Raw genomic sequence first — 19,028 nt, 5'->3', positions numbered from 1 at the left:
AAGTCTCCTTTCTAGTATTAATTTCAATTGTAGTTTCACCCATCAGGCTATCACTCTTACCACTTGCTGCTTCCGATAGCCAATTAAGAATAAAATGCTTGTGAATGGTTTGTCTGCTATAGATTATAAAGATTTCGTTTGTAGTGCATTGAGAGGTGAATTTAGTGGTTCATTTCCTTTTAACTTCTGTTGCAATTAACATGCAAGTCAAAGGTCTTTTGTATTGAAAGATAAAAAATATCTCTTCTTCAAAGGAATCCCATAAAGCATCAAGAACTGTCTACTGCTTTGTAAAAAGTATTATTCATTCAGCAATGCAGGTGCTCCAGGGATTCACGAGTCTTAACAGCGTTAGACTTAACAGGACAGTGATGTCATGCGTAGAGGAGAGAGACAAGCGAAGAAACAGCTACTCTCTGATACCTGGTTGGAAAAGGGTGAAGGGGTGGAGGGAAACTTCTGGGTGGCCCAGAGAGCAATGCAAAGGACAGCAGTTCTGTTTTGGGAAGTTTTTTTCAAATTACTGAAACTGCACTTGATTTTGAATTAGGATAAAGGCCGTCCTTTCCCAAAGAAGAATAATGGTCTTCTTTTCTAATGAATGTTGTTTCCTTTAAGGACTCCATCATGTTTCATCTCTGATTCTGAAAAAAGCCCTATCATCCACAACAAAAAATTGAAAGAATCATTTTAAAATGAAAAACTTAAATTCACTGTTTTAAATTTTGGGTTTTTTTTTCCTAAGAGTTGAAAATTTCCATCACGTTAATGCCTTTCTGAAGGTTAATTTTCAGGGAAACTGCATCAATTGCTTGAATAGACAGGCCAGTATTTTTCAGTACAGATCATCCTGGCTAATATATTCCTGATCAGCACCAATGCCCACAAAGTCATAAGTAAAAGATTTGCGATGGTCACAGCTGCTAATCCATTTTAAAAACTAGAGAAATAGCCGGGTGGATGAGAAAGGAGTAGACCTGGAAGAGAGGGGGGGAAAACACAGATCCACTCATTGGTTAAAAGGTGAATTATTAATCTCCAGCCCCTTATCTCCCTCCATAAAATCCACATGCTTAGTCCATCTTTTGACCCTTGTATGTGAGTATGTGTATCTGTGAAGGGAGGGAGAGAGAAGAATAAATTAATTTGCATATGAGGGAACTGTTACTTCACTGCATGGAGAAGCAATAATATGCACAGAAAAAAGAAAAACGAAAAGTAAAAAAAAAATGTTAAATAAAAGTACAAATCTTCTTTTAAAACATAGACATTAAAATTGATATTTCTTGCTACCTCTTTATACTATAACTGAACTAAACATTTTTTCCTTCTTTTTTCATTCCTTTTTTACTTTCTTTTTTCTTTTCCTTTTTTTTCCCCCCTGCCATATGGTATCATTGAGGTATGCAATAATTTAGCTTCATTGCCTGCAAACTTTAAAATATTTCATTGATATTTTCACTGTACTAAGAAAAATCATCTGCAAACCCCAGCAAATGTTGATTGTTTCCGTCATCTGTTAAGCTATGTGTCCTCGTCCTCTTTCTGTCTGATCTTTCAGTCCATGAAGCCTTGCTTTTCTTTTACCATGGCTTTCATTAATCAGTCTGAGTGCTTTTGCTATCTAGTGTTACAATTTTTAATCCATTCCCTTATGCCCTTTGCTTGTTTTCATGCAGACATCATATTGAGATATGCATTCATTTGAGAAAAATGATGGACAGGTTTAAAAAAAGGAGACTCAATCAATACCAGAAGTTCTTTTTTTTTTTTTCCCCCCCATTATTATTAGAATGTCTAAATTGTTGCCAAGGAGAAAAGAGAAAAAAAAAAAGAGTGAGTTATAGGGAAAAAAACCCAAACAGGTAAGGAGGAAATCAAAGTTAGTTTGCTCATATTCTGTCATTTCATCACTACTGAAGTTTCAGATTTCATGTGTGCATGAAGACATAGATAGGTTATATGTTGATTACTTTTTCTTTTTTCAATTATTCTGTGAAATCTGTATTTAAATAAAGAAGATGTATAGTAACACAAGTGTTCCTTCATAGTGTATTAGATATTGAGGCTACCTTTATTGGAGAACCCTGGAGTGCTTTGTAGAGCACAGTGCCAGGCTTGCAATCCTGAGGACATAAATAGTCCCACTAAAGTGAATGAGATCATTATTTGCATGATTAAATATCATAACATTAAACTGTACATAAATGTTACTGCTGTGGGTAGAGAGGGGGAAGGAGGAGAGGAGTGTGACATAAACTTTCAGGTGACAGAAGAGGAATGAATTCTGCCTGATTTCATCCTTCAAAAGTCTGCTAGTGACAGTATTATTTTTAAATGGCTTTTAGTGATTTTGTGACACTGCCAAGTAATTTAGCTCTATTTTAGAAAAAAAAAAAATCCAATAACAAGAAAGATTGAATAATGCACAGTACTAATCTAGGGCCAACTGAGCCTTGTCAGGACTTACAGGACTCAGGAAGTATGTGTGAAATTACCTTGCTGGACCACCAGCTCGTCCACCTCTCAGTGGCAACCAGGGCTTTGGCAATCTTATCCTTCTCCGGCTTCCCAGGATGGTCAGCCTTCCTCCTTACTCTGCAGAACGCAGAGCATTGCTGCAGTACCTCTTGGTAGCCCTGCACAAAGGCGTCCAGTACTTCTGGGGCTGAGATTCAGAAATACACACAAGAAATGTGCGCACTGACTGTTACCTAAATGCACTGCACTGCACTGCTTTGCCATCACCACTGAGGAGAGAGTAGGCTCACCAAACACACAGATGGCACAGAGCTGGGGCGGACTGTTGGCATGGAGGAGGGCAGGTTTAGTATTCAACATGTTCTAAGCAAATTGGGCATACACGATGGAAAAACTACAATGTATTTTAGCGAGGGCAAATGCAAAGTACTTCATGTAGGCTGTTATCCACATATGGAGCAAGTAACACCTGCCCAGGCCTTGAGGACAGCAAAGAAGTTTCAGGAGGTCATCAGTTGTGGATAAGCCAGTGATGGGAGGAAGACAGACATCTCACAGGATGTATAAATAGGAGTGCAGATCATAGTTCTTAGACATAAGACATCTTTCCACTGTAGAACCAAGTTGCATTGTTGGCATCTCACAGAGGAGAAAGAAGAAAATAAAATCATGAAACAAGTGTACAGAATCTAGAACAATCCAAAAAGAAAAGTTAGAGACCTAGAAAATGTGACCCATGGGGGGAAAAATGACAGAAATTAGGTTGTTTAGCCTAAAAATTTAGAAGGGGAAGAGAGAACAGCTGGAGGAGACATAGAATAGAATCATAGAATCATAGAATTGTTTAGGTTGGAAAAGACCTTTCAGATCATCCAGTCCAACCATTAACCTACACTACCAAGTCCACACTAAAACAATCAAGAGTAGACTAGACTAAACCATGTCACAAAGTGCCACGTCTACCTGTTTTTTGAACACTTCCAGGGATGGTGACTCCACCACCTCTCTGGGCAGCCTCTTCCAATTCTTGTCCACCCTTTCCGTAAAGAAATTTTTCCTAATATCCAACCTAAACCTCCCCTGGCACAGCTTAAGCCCATTTCCTCTGATCCTATCACTAACTACATGGGAGAAGAGACCAACACCCACCTCACTACAACCTCCTTTCAGGTAGTTGTAGAGAGCGATAAGGTCTCCCCTCAGCCTCCTCTTCTCCAGGCTAAACAACCCCAGTTCCCTCAGCCGCTCCTCATAAGGCCTGTGCTCCAGACCCTTCACCAGCTTCGTTGCCCTCCTCTGAATACGCTCCAGCACCTCAATGTCTTTCTCGTATTGAGGGGCCCACATACATTGAACATGTACAGACTACTGCCAGGAAAATCTGTTCTCCCTGTCCATGGTGGACAGGACAAGAAGCGATGTGCTGAGTGAATGCTGCAAGGAAAAGTCAGGTTAGATATGAAAATGATGAGGGTGGAGAAGCATAGAAATAGGCTGCCTGAGGAGGTACAGAGCCTCCATCACAGGAACAATGGTGAAGGTAGAGCTCACTCTGCCATGGGGCCCAAGGACCCTTCCAGCACTGTGATTCAGTGATTGCATTAGATTGCATTAGAGAACTGAGAACTCCCTGTCTTGGCTTCATCTTATCTCTTTTGAATGGGTGTCTCCTTATGCTGCATTACATATTTGTCTGCTTTTCCTTTGATTTAGCATGATTTTGATTGAGCAACCTGAATAAGCAAGATGTTTTCTTTCTGCGTTCTGACATAATACTGCTAATAATTATAATTTCTTTTATAAAAGAAATATATGTCTTTATGTAAGACTTCCCCACTTATAGTAACATTTTCACCTTCAAGTAGTGCTGCAATTTCCATGGGATTTATCTAGGAGTAAGGATGTGTGTCTCTCTTATTATTGTGAAACTAGTATTAACCCTTTCCAGCTTAGCATGGTCATGCTGAACCACAGGAAAGACCCATCCCTGTTCACAAAAGCACCACTCATTCCTTATCTGGGCTTTCGAGAACAAGAATTTCCTCTGCTTATATCTGTACAAAACCTGCCTCACACATGGGACACAGACTTGGCTGGAGTCCCCAGATCCATTGTAGTGCAAATACAGAAACAATCAGTGAAATCCTTCCTAAATCTCCATGCCTTCCTTACAATAATAATAAAAGGTGAATTAAATAATGGTAGTCGGAGGGGTGTTCATGGAAGCTCAGGCCCACTGAAAGCCAAGCATCACATACCTTGTTCAAGCACCTGGACTCCCAGCGGAAGCCAGAGCTCCGAGCGGGGCAGCACGGCTCCCTTCCAGGCAGTGCCTCTGCCTGTGCGCATCCTCACTGCTGACAGAAGGCAGCTGCACATTTATCTCAAACAATTCAGCAGGCATCACTCTTGTCTTTTGAAACACAAAGAAAACACCTCTCCCTTAATTTGCTATAGCCTAATGTGTAGACTATTTCTGTTTCAGCTGCTTCTGGCATCAGGGTTTCAGCTCCAAAACTGCCTTTCCCACAGGACAGGGTTCAGCCACTTTAACAGGGTTTATTCTGGGTAGAGGAGGGATGGGAGAGGTAAAGACGGCTGCCTCCTACCCCTTTTCTCCAGGCCGTGCCACCGTGCACAAAGCATCCAGGTTTGCTGGCACAGAGCGCACAAGCAGAGGAGCAGGGACAATTTCATCTGCCAACACAGGGGAGTGAGGAGCGGCTCTAACTCCAGTCCCTGTGCACGGGACACTTTCTGTTCTTTATCCAGCGGCTTTAATGTAAACGCTGACAGGATAGGAGCCATCAAACATGCAAACACACTCACTTAACACAGGGTGGTTAGAGCCACCGTCCTGGCGGCGACAGCGCCTTTCTCAGAGGGTCTGAGCTCACCCAGGCAGAGGTGGCGTGGATCCCGCGGCTCCCCCGCCCCGGGCCAGAGGCTGACTCCCGGGAAGGCCAGAAGCTGACTCCCGGGAAGGCCAGAGGCTGACTCCCGGGAAGGCCTGAGGCGGCTCTCCCTTGTGCCTGGGCAGAGGGATGCCCGACTTGAGCGTCAGCTCTCGCTTAGCCCAACGGGTGCAGGAATCTGCTAGGCACTGAGGGACAGTCCGCGGCACCTATAGAAGCGCAGTTGGAGAAACCGAAGTGACACGCCGAGGAAGCCTCTTGGGAGCAGGGAACCTGCCCCGAGCCCTCCGCCGAGCCCCCGCCCGCTCTCCCCCTCCCGCCGCCGCGGCTGCGGCTGCTTTAACCGGGCAGGGGGGGTGCGGGCAGCCCCGCGACGTCGTGGGCATCAGCTGACCGCGCCGGGCTCTGCCTCCTCCCGGGCCGCCCGCCCGCAGCACCACTCCGGCGGCGGCGGCGGCGGCTGGCGGCGGCTCCGCCGTGCCGCTCCCCGCCGCTCCCGGGGCAGCAGCGGCTGCCGGCGCCCCGCAGCCGCCGCGCTGCCCCTCGCCCCTTCCTCCTTCTCCTCCTCCCTGCTGCCGGGGAAGCCCCAGAGCCGGAGCCCTCCCTGCCCCGACCCGCGGAGAAGTTGGGATGCTCCCAGCGGTCTTCCCAGAGCTCTGAGTTTGGGGCGGGATTTTCGCTCCCCGCTCTTGCGCTTTTTTTTAGGCTTGGGTTTTGGTGGGATCTTTTTTTTTTTTTTTTCCCCTCCCTCCTTTCTTTCTTTCCCTCCTTTTTTTTCTCGTTACCAAGCAAGCCGAGCGTCTGCGATGGATGGCAGCCCCGAGCCCGCCCCGGGCAGAGGCGCCCCGTGAGCCAGGGCGGCGCGGCCGGCAGGGCATGCCCCGCCGCCGGCGGGATGCGGGCGGGCAGCCCCCGGCCGGCGGCTCCGGCGCCGTGACCGAGGATGCCCGCGATCCGGCCGCCTCTCCCCTCCCGCCCGAGCTCGCAGGGCTCCCGCTGACCGCAGCCGCGGGGATTACAGCAGCTCCCGGGCACCAGACCTCGGAGCGGAGCCCCGGCATCCCCGGAGAGAGGAGCTGCCCGCTGTGAACGGCTCTCTGCAAGGCGGCCCCCCGCACCCCTCCGCGCCTCCGGCCTCCGGATGGGGCCCAGGATCGCCCGCCGGGCAGCGGGGCTGCGCCCGTAGATGCTCCGCTCCCCGCTCCTCCTCTCCGGACCCGCGGCTCGGCTCCCTCCCTGCTCACCGCCCCCAGGAGGGCGCGCACCCAGCCCGCCGGGGCGCCGGGGCTGCGCCGCAGCCGGGCTCCGCGGGATGCGGCTCCGCGGAGCTCCGCGGGAGCGGGCGCGGGGCGAGGGCCGCCTGCGCTGAGCGGACCCCAGCGGCGAACCAGCCCCGCCGCCAGCCACACCGCCGGACACGGGGACCTGCCTATAAATGTGATCCCCCCGCCGCCACCCCGCCGCCGCCGCCACCCGCCCTTCTCCATCCCCTCCCTCCTCTCCCGCGGCTCCATCCCTCCCTCTGCTCCCCTCCCCAAAGACGGTCCTCCCCCCCCGCCCCCGCCGGTGCTCTGCCCCCCGCCAGTCACCGCCATGGAGCTCTCGGAGGTGCGGTGCCTGAGCGACAGCGATGAACTTTACACCATCAACAGGACCCCCCCCGGCAGCGGCAGACCCCAGCGCCTGCTGTGGCAGACGGCCGTGCGCCACATCACCGAGCAGCGCTTCATCCAGGAGCACAGCAGCAGCAGCGGCGGCAGCAGCAGCGGTGGGGGCAAGGGCTTCAGCTCCGAGGAGACCTGCTGCCCCAACCACCACCCTCACCCGCACCACCACCACCACCACCACCACCTCCGGCGGCAGTCGGCCGGCCGGAGTTTGGGCGGCGAGCGCCACAACAACGGAGGCACCAAAGTCTTCCCGGAGCGCACGAGCAGCAGCGGGGACCTGGGCTTTCTGCCCCTGGACTGTGCCCCCAGCAACTCCGACTTCTTCCTCAACTGGGGCTATACCTATCGCGGGGTGATCTTCCCCACTCTCCGCAACTCCTTCAAGTCTCGGGACTTGGAGCGCCTTTACCAGCGCTACTTCTTGGGCCAGCGGCGCAAATCCGAGGTGGTCATGAACATCCTGGACGTGCTGACCAAGCTGACCCTGCTGTTTCTCCACTTGACCCTGGCCTCTGCTCCCATGGACCCCATTAAGGGCATCCTCTTGGGCTTCTTCACTGGCATCGAGGTGGTGATCTGTGCCTTAGTGGTGGTCAGGAAGGACACGACCTCGTACACCTACCTGCAGTACAGTGGCGTGGTCACTTGGGTGGCCATGGCCACGCAGATCCTGGCGGCTGGCCTGGGCTGTGGCCTCCTTGGGGACGGCATTGGCTATGTGCTCTTCACACTGTTTGCAACCTACAGCATGCTCCCGCTGCCACTCACCTGGGCCATCCTGGCTGGGCTGGTCACCTCTGTCCTGCAGCTCGTCATGCAGCTGGTTATCCCCAGGTTGGCCGTGACTTCCCTCAACCAGGTACCGTGGTGAGGAAAGGGTGGGAACCTTCCTCTTTCCCCATCACTCTGGGTGAGAGATGTGGGGTGTGCCAAGAGATCCTCTCCCTTTTAGTCAGGTGCTCAGAGGTTCATTGCCTGGAGGGGAGACCATAGGCAAAATTCAACCTTCTCCTCTCCCTCTCCTTGCTCCCCCACTGCCTATCCAAGGTTTCACCTCAAGCTGGGGATGGGGACACTTCCTAACCACTCTGTCCCCTCTCCTCGTACATTCACTACACTGCTGTCCCTCGAAATAGCTTTGGGGAGAGGAGCTCCTGGGGCAAGTGGGGAGGATGGGTCATCTAACATTCCCCTCCCTTACTTCCAGCAGCAGTCCGTGGCATGAGATGACTCTGTCTTGGCCAAACTCTCCCACTGCTCATCTCTCATTTTACTTGCTCATGCCTTTTAACGCTGGATCTGCTGGCAGGACTGGTAGTTTCATATGTGCAGCGCAGCTTGATCTGGGCTACGGGAAAACAGGAGCAAAGCATGCTGCTCTTTTGCCGGGAGAGCAAAGCAGTGCACCAGTGAAATCAGGGGAAAGGTCCTCTTGGTGTGAGATCCTAGGCTGTCTTTGGAGGGCACCAAGAAGCTGTTTTTGCTGGTGGTCATGGGGCAAACATTGTTGTGCTGCATCCTTGCAAGTGATGTCTAGGACAAAGGACTGGTTGCATGGGGGAGTGGTGGTGCAGTGCAAACCTCTGAGAGGCACTGGGCATGATATGGGTCTGCGGAGTTAAAACCAGGATTAACCAGACTTCACACTCACCTGGCTTCTTCTACATGAAAGTGAGAATGCCCCAAACTCCCAACGTCCCTGCAAGGCAAGAAAACACTGCCTTTCTAGGGCAACTTAATCCTGGAGATTCTTGCTGCACCCTTCCCCCCCCACCCAGACTGTCACCACTCTGTGCTACCAGTGTTCACAGCATATTATCATCTCCATTTGGCTAGCTCCAGGGAGTCAGGGAGAAGCGGGTGGAGGTACTGGCAGAAAATCCCCAAAGGAGGGAGGGTGCAGAGGAATGTGTTGGTGGTGTCGTCTTGTTTACATGAGTGCTGGGATGTGCAGCTGGCAAGTGGCTGATCTTGCACCTGGAAGTTTTGATGATGATGGTCCTTGGGACACATTTACCTCCCTCAGACCCTGGCCCTCCTGAAACCCCTGCCCACCCCAGTGCATCCCCTTCCTCCACACACTTGTTAGCTATGGGCTGCCCGACCTCACTTCCCAGAGGCCAGGCTCACCCTGTTTCGGGAAAAGCTGACCAAGTGTGTTGTGCCTGGCTGAGCCCTATGGGTGTGAGACGATTAGACTGCGATTAGAGCTCCCCAGCTCTTGGTAACATGCCGACGAATGAACTGCAGCCGCGCGCGGCGTCCCACTCCCATGCACTGCTGGTGCTACTAGTGCTGGGTCAAAAGCTGTGTGAGTTATGCTGATTTCTTAATTTACTTCCATATCCTATCCTGGAGCTACGAGTAACGCGCTGCCATCTCATTATGCTCAGGTATCGCAGCTGTTCAGCCGGTCCACATGCATCTCCCCCAGACATTCCTGACAAAGCCATTTCTCAGGAGAGATACTAATATCTTCATTTTGCAGACCGGTGCCTTGCCGGTCGTGTGAATGAACCGCCTTTGAGCGGTGTGCGATGAGAGCGCGCCAGCCAGGTGATTGCCTTCACGAACTGCATGCATAAATCTCCTTAGCAGGATCCGCACAGCTTGCCACACGTCGGTGTCGATTCACGCCGGCTCCCGCCTTCCCAGAGCCCGCGTAGCGTCGCCCAGCGCTGCGCCGCCGCGGCCCTTCGCCTCCCACCCCTGCGGGAGGGGCCGGATCCTTCCCCGCCGCGGGGTTTGCTCCCCCCGCCCCCCCCCCCCGACGGAGGGGGACGCGGCCGGGGGCCGGGGACCCGCTCCCTCCCGCAGGGCCGCGGCGAGCCCCCCGGCAGCGCTGCCCGCCTGCCGCCGGCTGCGCGGGGCGCGGAGCGCGTCCGCCCGGGCGCTGTCCGCCGGCGCGGTGCTGAAGCGGCCGCGGCGCTGCGCGGCGCTGCGCGGCCCGGGGGCTCCCTCCAGCGGCCCCGCCGGCAGCCTGCGCGCCCCCCCCCGCTCCGCGCCCGCGCACGGCGCTGCGCTGCGCTGCGCTGCGCTGCGCACCCTCCGCGCCCGCCGGCCGGGGGCTGTGGGGAGCCCGACCTGGCGCCCAGGGCTGGCGCGGCCCCATTCGCCACTTTGTAGTGGGGCACCCTTTTTTTTTTCTTTTTTTTTCCCCACTTTTCCCAGAGAACTGCAGGGCGCTTTCAGGTGTTTGGGAATGAAGGCTTTTACGGCTGATGGAGGGTAATGAGGGCTTCTACGGCTGATGGAGGGTATATGACTATTACTGCACAGGTGAACACAGGGAATTTAGATGACTGTCATCGAGGTTACATAGCAAATCTTTGGGACAACACGGATATCCTGATCTTGCAGGCAAAGCACTCCCTTTTATCACAGGGCTTATTTTCCCAGGTAAAATACCGCATCTTCCCTTCAGAGAAGCCTTTCAAGACTAAATGAACTATTTGATTACCTAGCAATACCTCTGACCATCTTGCTATGCCTCAGGTTACAGACAGCTGCTTACACTGGACCAAACCCAGGAATTAAAGTATATAATGAAAGAAAAAGCAGAGGGTAAAACTCTGATCGTGGTACAGATAATGGGTTTTTATGATTTTTATGAGAACAGGATTTCATGCAGAGGAAATACTGAATTCAATTCTGAGCAGAAAGAATTGTCAACCCTGGAGTCAGTTTATTACTGTACCCAATAGTATCCACGGGCACAGTGGTTCTGATCGTTTTCTCAGTCACACGGGTGTAAATCAGTTATAAGTCTACCTAAACTTGTAAAGTTGCAACAGTTTATACAAGAGGAAAATCAAGTGCTGTGATCTGTTTTCCCTTAATCTTTTAATTAATCTTAGTTTTCATTGATAAATGTGTTCACAAGCAGTTCAAATCATTAGTAATGCTGAACACAAGCAGGCAGTACTACTGCCTGATTCAGCTATTTGTTGAAGTTAACAAAGTATGCATTATCATGAATACAAATAATTCTCACTGTTCACCATTTTTTCTTGCAGTTGCGCTTAAGAGAACATCTGATTTTTCTTTCCTTGCATCTCAAAATTAATTTGAAGCAGCATCCTAGGTAAAGGTGAAGGAGAAAGACTGCCTTGAAATTAGTTTTCATTTAAAAAATCCAAACACAACAAAACAAACATAGGCTCGCTAGTTTTGATCCCGCCAGGTGCTCTGTGCTTCTGGGGAGATATGACCACCCTGAAACCCAGCTGACCCCAGCCTGAAATGCTGAGCAATTTGCTGCTGCTCAATGAGGGAAGAGGAATGAAAAAAGGGCCTGATACCATGATTTAGGTAAAGGCAACACTGGCACTGACTCGACTAAAGATTCTGTCAGGAAACAAATGAGAAATGTAAGATCTTACTGGTAAACAAGTAAAGTGCATTGATTTGTGTGCTTGGTCAGATACTGTGCTGGGGGTGGTGTTTGCCTCTGACATTCCCCAAAATGAAAGTTTAATTTGTATTGCATTCATTCTTACTTTTTTCTTGGTGATAATGTAGTATATAATCCAAAATTTCTAAGACCATATATATGTTTCAGGCATATGGGGAAGAACAAACAACTCAGAGCTCCTTAGTGTTATGTAACATAGGCAGATGATAATATAGATATGAATTTTGACAGGCTTGGAATTATATAAGCTACAAATATGCTCTGGATTTTAATCCTCTGCCTGTGCACTCTTCACTCACGTGAGTAAATTCCACAAGAGTCAATAAGCCTGCTCTTGTAAGTCACCTGCATAAGGGATATCTTGAAGGATTGAGTCCTAAATTACACATATCGAATAAAACTTTAAAAATACATTTAGAAATAACCTTGAAGTGGGTAGTACCAAGACTGGGGAAACTAATTCTTTTCCCTCTGTTAGCATCTGTCTTTCCAAGTCTAGGCAGCTCTGTGAATTAATATAGCAATTTTTGCCTGCTTGTTTTTTTCCCCAAACCTCTCTCAGGGTTTTTAATAGAGGAAAGGGCAGAATTCATGAAGTCACAAGGAGTTCTATAGAGATAAATCTGTATAATTATACAATGGCAACTGACAGCTTTTATGTGCATATTTCAGCTACATGTTTTTCCAAAATCTGATCTCAGATATCAGTATATGAGTATGTATGAAATACACTCATGTCTTCAAAATTTCTGCCAAATGCTTGTGGAGTATCTGTTAAATCTGTAAGGTATAAAGATATTTCAAAGTTGGCTACCATTTGAGAATCAGAATCCAAACACTCCATGTTTATGCCCATGGTTGATTTTATAGCGTTATTTACTATTCGTTTTTCTACCGTAGTCCGTTGTGGGTGACTTATAACCTGATTGTGTGATTTTAGACTGGATTATGATCTGGTTTCCTTTTATATCCTGTAATATCACCTGACCAGTATCAGTGGGTCACAGCATAATTAGATTAGAATTGGATACACTTTTCTCTGAAGCAGCTGCCTTATTGTTGTGCTAAATAGGGCAAATGCATTAGTTATATTTACAATCTGATGATTAATTGCCTTCAGAGAGTTCCTCCAAAATGGAGGAACTCAGGCAGAAACATGAATGAAACCTGCTTTTATCAGTGAGTTTCAGCCTACAACAGTTAGTACTCTTGTTCTCAGTGGAAGTTACTTTGCTAGATTTGATGTGACATTTTTTTCTGCTGACAGGACACATCTGGGTTGTTTTTAAGGTTTTGTTTATTGCTTTCTTGTTGTTTCCCATGGCCTAGAAACAGGCACATGCTCTAAAATAGCAGCATCTAATGCAAAATAATCACACACCCAGAGCAGCGCACTTACAGCTGACAGTTAACAACAGATCATGCTGGAATGATCCTTATTAGCCTGTACAGAAGACTGAAGGGGATCAACATCTCCAGTCCATCCTCTTACTGCAGTTCTCAACCCTGTCAATGATGTGATCTGAACAGGAAATGGAAGGCGGCAAAACTAGAACTGTTTAATGGATGCTCTCTTTCCAGAGGGCAGAGAAGGTGCAGAGTGGAAGGACTCCTTCCTCCATTTTCCTTATTTCCAGAATATCTGGCTAAGCACAACAAAAACTAGAGTGTTTCATGTAAAAGGTGAATTTTAGTAAACAGAAAGGAATTAAGCTTTTAAAGAATGCTTAGGCTGATGGAAACTTCAAACCCCAAACCCCTTACTCGGCTGCTGCCTAGCACCCCATCCCTGCAGGCACCTTGTTAACATCACATTTCTTTAAGCGCAGTCTTCTTACACTTAACTGCACTTCTGTTTCTGAGCACCCCGTGAAGTGCCTCAATGACTCGATGTTAACGCTACCGTTCGGCTTAGCCGGCATCCAAACACTGTTCTAGTGGGAACACATTTTGGGGTTGTACTACGCATGAAATGCCTGCCTGATGTCAAAGGCAGATGAGAAGGGGATTGCACTCTTCCTCCGTATAACAAATGTGGTGAGGAAGGTGTTCCTGGGATGTAGCAGATCAAGGTTTAAATCCCTTTTCCCCCAGAGGGGAATGAAATCCACCTGTCTTACCTCTGCAGACAGCTTCCAAAGCAAACCTTCTCTCATTCGTAGCACAGCTGTTCTTCTGGGAAGATAAAAGGTTAAGACCCAGTGGGCCCAAAAAAGAAAAAAATGAACAATCCTGACTCTGTAACCAACTGATTAAGGAATTCATCTCTGGTAGTGTCCTTGCTGAACATTTTAGTGTTTTATGTAAGGCTATTAAATCATTCCCTCAAGCACATGTCCCAACCAGCAGACTGTATGGTCTGGTCCCTTCTCTCTGACCTGATGAATCTTTTTTCAGAGTGATGCAGCTTCTCCAGAGAATGTCTTTCCCTCCTTATGTGCTGCCCCTCCAGCTCCTCAAAAGCAAATACAGCCTACAGGGAGGGCATTTCCTAGGGAAGCAGGAGATACTGAATGCAGGGTGAGCCTCCAGTCATTAAGCTGCTATACTGAAGATATATAGCTATTTTAAAAGACAATAATAGGCCCTGTTCAGTGTTTGAACAAAAAGATATAGGCAGTGCCCTCTGGGGTGGAGAGGAAGGGGGCTTGGGGCTGAGAAGCCCCAAAATAGGGAAAAATCTTCACAGTGAATCTCTAAAAAAATGAGGTTTAAGACATACTTCCTGTCTTTCATAGTTCCCTCCTAGATAGCTCTCCTCCCAGTCATCACGCTGGCTATTTTATATTCAATCTGAGACATTAGATTCTTTGTGCATGTTGTGTAACGACCTGTAGGAGCATGATGGCATTCAGCATAGGCTTCTGGCTTAAAATCTAGTAGTCATGTGTCTGCACGTGAGGTGCACAGGGACCTTGCTTTGTGGCTTCTGAGCCTTTTTTTTTTTTTTTTAATCTATCCCTTCCTTCAGAGACAAACTCTGTTTCCCTCACTCTGTTCTTGGTGCAGTGCAGCTTGTGCCCATCCCCAGAGCAGAAAGGACGGTGGAGTTGCAATCTGTCCCAAGGAGGGACATGAATGCAAATCGCTAAGTTAGTGGTGCAGTGAATCTTGAACATTTTGGTACCAGCCTCACACATTCAAGCCAGAGATAAAAAAGACCTGGCTGGTCAAAAAGGATCAAGCACAAAAGGTACTGACTACTTAGCATTTCTTGGAACTAAGGATCTTACTAAGGGATCTTACTAAGGGATCTTATTAGGGCCTGACTGACTCAGAGATTCCAAACAGCTTGATTTAGGGACCTTATTTAAAGCCCACAGAGTGTAATATAAAGAATCCCACAGACATTAGGATTTTTAGGTGAACCAAGAAGATCACTTCTCAGGACCCTCCTTAGGGAAAGCGTTGCTATGAATCTGCATTTCTTCTGAAAGAGAACACAAACGTGGACATCCAGCTCCTCCAGGAATCTCTTGGAGTGAGCTCTGTCACTCTTATCTCTCCAAACACCCAGGTCTGCAGACAGAGATATGAGTGTGGTGCTGCCTAATCTAGAACAAAAAATATCAGGAAACGTACACGGGGTGAACTGCAAAGCCAGGCAGCCATTGGCTGACAGAGTAATATTTCATCACGCAAGCTGTGTTTATTAGCAACTACTTTAAGAAGTGCCACTATTTCATTTGCCAGCTTCTTCTGCTGCAAGGTTTCATGCAGTTAGCCCTAGAGAAGAGAGGAAAGCTGCTGAGTTCATTAATTAACCATTGCTGCAGTCTGAGAAACAGCTGAAGCATGTCAGTGTAAAAAATAAAGCAAAACTAACCCAAGCCAAATTTTTTTTTTCACCGCCCCAATTGTACTTCTCCCAAACAGTCTGATGTTGATTTTATAATTTTATATGATGCTCTTAGTTTTAATCTAGAGAACAGTTGCCCACGGTATAAATGAAAGACTTTTTGAATGAGTTTAATGACTTGATTCTTTTACCTACTCAATTTTCTTTTTCAATTTTGATTTAATCATCACTTCAGAGTTCTGGATTTTTCTATATCTTCACTGTCCTTTGTTTTAACAGAACAGTCCCTTAAAAATAAAATGCAGAAATCCCTCTTTACTGAAATCAATGGAAGTGTTCAACAGTGTCAGAATCCTAATTAGGAAAATCAGTTTGTTTCTTTGGAGAGATCTGATCTCCAGGCACTTTATTGTTTCTCCTTTGTCCAAACTCTGCTGCTTTTTTTTACCTGGGAGCTACTCAGGGATGGAGCTATCTATTCTGTGCTGCTTGCTTTAGGTCTACCACAGTAGGAGCCTTGTCCGTCAATCCAGGGGTATCATCACAATGCAAATAAGAAATAATAATAATAATAAACAGGAAAATCAATCAGTACAGAAGAACAACACAATATATTGTGTTCCAAGTGTTTTATAACTCTGGAGTAAGGATCTTAGGTAAAGAAATTACTTAGATCTCATGGCAGTTATTCAAATAACTGTACAAGATCTAGTTATACACATCCTTTTATACTATGATTCTCTGTCATATGTGAATGTACCTCTAATGCTTATTAGTATTAATAATCTTCATAAGCATACTAGATAGGGTTATAATTGACATAGAAATCATCCCACACATGCTCAGTATGGATCTAATTTAATGTGCCAGATATGCATATTCTTTTAGAGGAAGAAGTTATATTCACCACAGATTTCAGCTAGGGGCTGGGAATGAGGATCATTCCAATTTCATCACTAAAATTATCATTGGCCTGTGCTGACCCCCACACATCACTTTATGTTTCTGTGCTTCATTTGATTTGAAAATTTGCCTTTCTCAGTTGCTGTAATATGTGACTAACACATTCAATTTCTTTGAGATTTTTTGTGCAAAACATGCCCATCACCTTCCATGATGCATAAAAAGAGGAATTCTGTATTGACTTCTGTCAGCCACGCACATTTTTTTGTTAAATAGTGAATACATTGAATGTAGTGGGAATGTTTGCAAATAACTTTACTCTTTTTTAAAAGACCATGTTCCACATAATTCTCTTAAGGGCTGGAAGGCATGTCCTATGACTAGTGGCTAAGGACCCTGGGTTTGTCTAGGAGGCAAAGGGGGCTGTGGGGCAACCTCATTGCTCTCTATAACTTCCTGAGGAGAGGAAGTGGAGAGGGAGGTGCTGATCTCTTCTCCCTGGTATCCAGTGATAGGATGCATGGGAGTGGTTCAAAGCTGCATGAGGGGAGGTTCAGACCTGCCATTAGGAAGCATTTCTTTACCGAGAGGGTGGTCAAACACTGGAACAGGCTTCCTGGAGAGCTGTTTGATGCCCCAATCCTATCAGTGCTTAAGAAGCATTTGGACAATGCCCTTAATAACATGCTTTAGCTTTTGGTCAGCCCTGAAGTGGTCAGACAGTTGGACTCAATGATCATTGTAGATCCCTTCCAACTGAAATATTCTATTCCATTCCATTCCATTCCATTCCATTCCATTCCATTCCATTCCATTCCATTCTATTCTGTTCTGTTCTGTTCTGTTCTGTTCTACTTCAGCTCGATCATCAGTGACTTCAAGATCCTTTTACATTAGTCCATCTGTGCTGAGAGGACTTTAAAGTAGAAGCCATGCAGTTTATACAAGGCTGTGCTTGCAGCACTGGGCTACAGAGCCAGCCACCTCCTCAGCTGGCCTCATTGTGACCCCATGCTTCTTGATTTCAAATCCACATGGTGGACCAGTTTCAACGAGAGGAATGGAGAAGATTCACACCTCGATTCATTTGTTACCTTAATAGGTCTCTTTCCTAGGATTGGGATCCATAGATTCAAACTGCCTCCTAGAACTGAGGGAAAACCAGAAATCAAGTCCTGTTCTTTGTGCAAATGTAAGTTCTTGAGCAAGAAGAAATTCCCTCCTTCCTGGGCACTGAGTGAAATTGTCTGAAGATTGTAGGTCTCAGGTTGAGCTCTGTGCTGCCCAAAGAGTTAAGCAAAGTTAGGACACATTTCAGGATTGAGTCCATCCCTCTCCCCAAAGGCTGTAGCTATATTAACTCCTCCCAAACAGGGTGCCTGCGTCCAGCCTGTGAGGTGGGAAAAGCAGGTCTATGATGACTGCTGAACTACACGTGGGAATTGCAGAGGGAGGGTTGGTTGACCAAGGCCAGAACAGTGCCTGCGACTGTTCTGGCAGTTTAGCAGCATAGATGATTGCATTCCAAAGACATTCCTCGATGCTGTTTTGTGCACTGCAGGGATGCAGCCTCCCTGCCTGCCTGCCCTCCTCTGAATTGCAATGAAGCTGAGTGGGAGGGGTATACTTTGTTTGCCTGATCAAGGTGCTAAGTGCATATAGTAGCCTATACTTGAAACATTAAGGGAGAAATATATCCCAAAATGGATGGAGAGATTTGTAGTAGATTCCTCCAAGATCTGAAGGTCCTTGAGAGTAGCTAGTGAAAATTGTTCTTTGAGACTTAGGCAAAACTTAAATCATATTAATTTTGCCCAAGGACATTACAGTAAAATTTTTTTTTACATTTCCAGGATGTAGCTAAATGCCAGTCTGACAGATGCTATTATAGTTTCCATGTTCTCCCCAATCCCTAGAGTAATAGCAGCTTGTTGACAATAATGGGAAGCAAAGAAGAATTTATTATATGTATTTCATTTGTGCTAATGTAATTGCTTTTGTCTGCTGTGTTTCATTAGCCACCTGAGAGGCTACAAGAAATGGTAGAACACATGAAGTGTTCCCATTTTCTATGTGATGGTACAGGATGATAGGGGCTCCAATAACTTTCTTATAATCTTAATAGCTCTTCATGCTTAGAAATGATTTTTCCAATGACTTACCACTTTCTTTCCTGGAAAAATGTACTTGTGTCTACTTATTCTTAAGGGATAGTTATGTACATTAGCTGATGACAGCCACTCTTCTTTGCTGTTTCTCCATAGTAGAATATCTAATGTAAGCATTCAGTTCCTCCAAATCCCGTCAACAATCAACACAGTAACATTTTAAAGCTTTAAAGAGGACTCTCAGAGGGAATGTGGCGTTGGAGAAGGAGTGTAACAGAGTGCATCTTAACACTATGCTAATTATTTTAAAGTCAAGAAAAGCACTCCTATGCCTAAAGGTGGGTATGAGTTTAAGCTGTTTGATGGCCTGAGGCCTTGAAACTTAGTACAAAGATTGTTAAGGTAGCTGTTCTTTCCTCTTCAAGCAGCTAAAAGAGCTTTTGCTGGCCAGATTGCTTTCCATGGCACCAGAACATGCTAACTCCCTTATTGGATTTACAAATTGTCTATCCAAGTATCATTTATTAAAGAACTCTTTTGATGATGTACAAGAAGGAAGAGTATTTGAGTTCACTTCTGGTTTTCTTCTGCAACACAAGGCTTCTGTAATTAAACTTGACATAGTTGATTATTTAAAATCCAAAAGTAACCACTATATCTAATAAAATTTAATAATAACCCATATTTAAATTTCTAAAGGTTCAAACCACTTGATAGATTTACATATATTTGTATTAG

The 19,028-nt window shown here is 46.8% G+C and overlaps 1 protein-coding gene across 1 annotated transcript in view; it reads left to right on the top strand.

The window, feature by feature from the left end:
• Positions 1–6,989: 6,989 nt before the first annotated feature.
• Positions 6,990–19,028, top strand: part of ADCY8 (adenylate cyclase 8) — a 133,048-nt gene continuing 121,009 nt past the window's right edge. The window contains 1 exon segment of the mRNA XM_075704730.1: positions 6,990–7,925. Within this exon segment, the coding sequence (XP_075560845.1) occupies positions 6,990–7,925 (936 nt within the window).

Source organism: Pelecanus crispus, chromosome 2 (assembly GCF_030463565.1).
Source record: "Pelecanus crispus isolate bPelCri1 chromosome 2, bPelCri1.pri, whole genome shotgun sequence".
NCBI lineage: Eukaryota > Metazoa > Chordata > Aves > Pelecaniformes > Pelecanidae > Pelecanus > Pelecanus crispus.
This window is presented reverse-complemented; position numbering and strand designations above follow the sequence as displayed.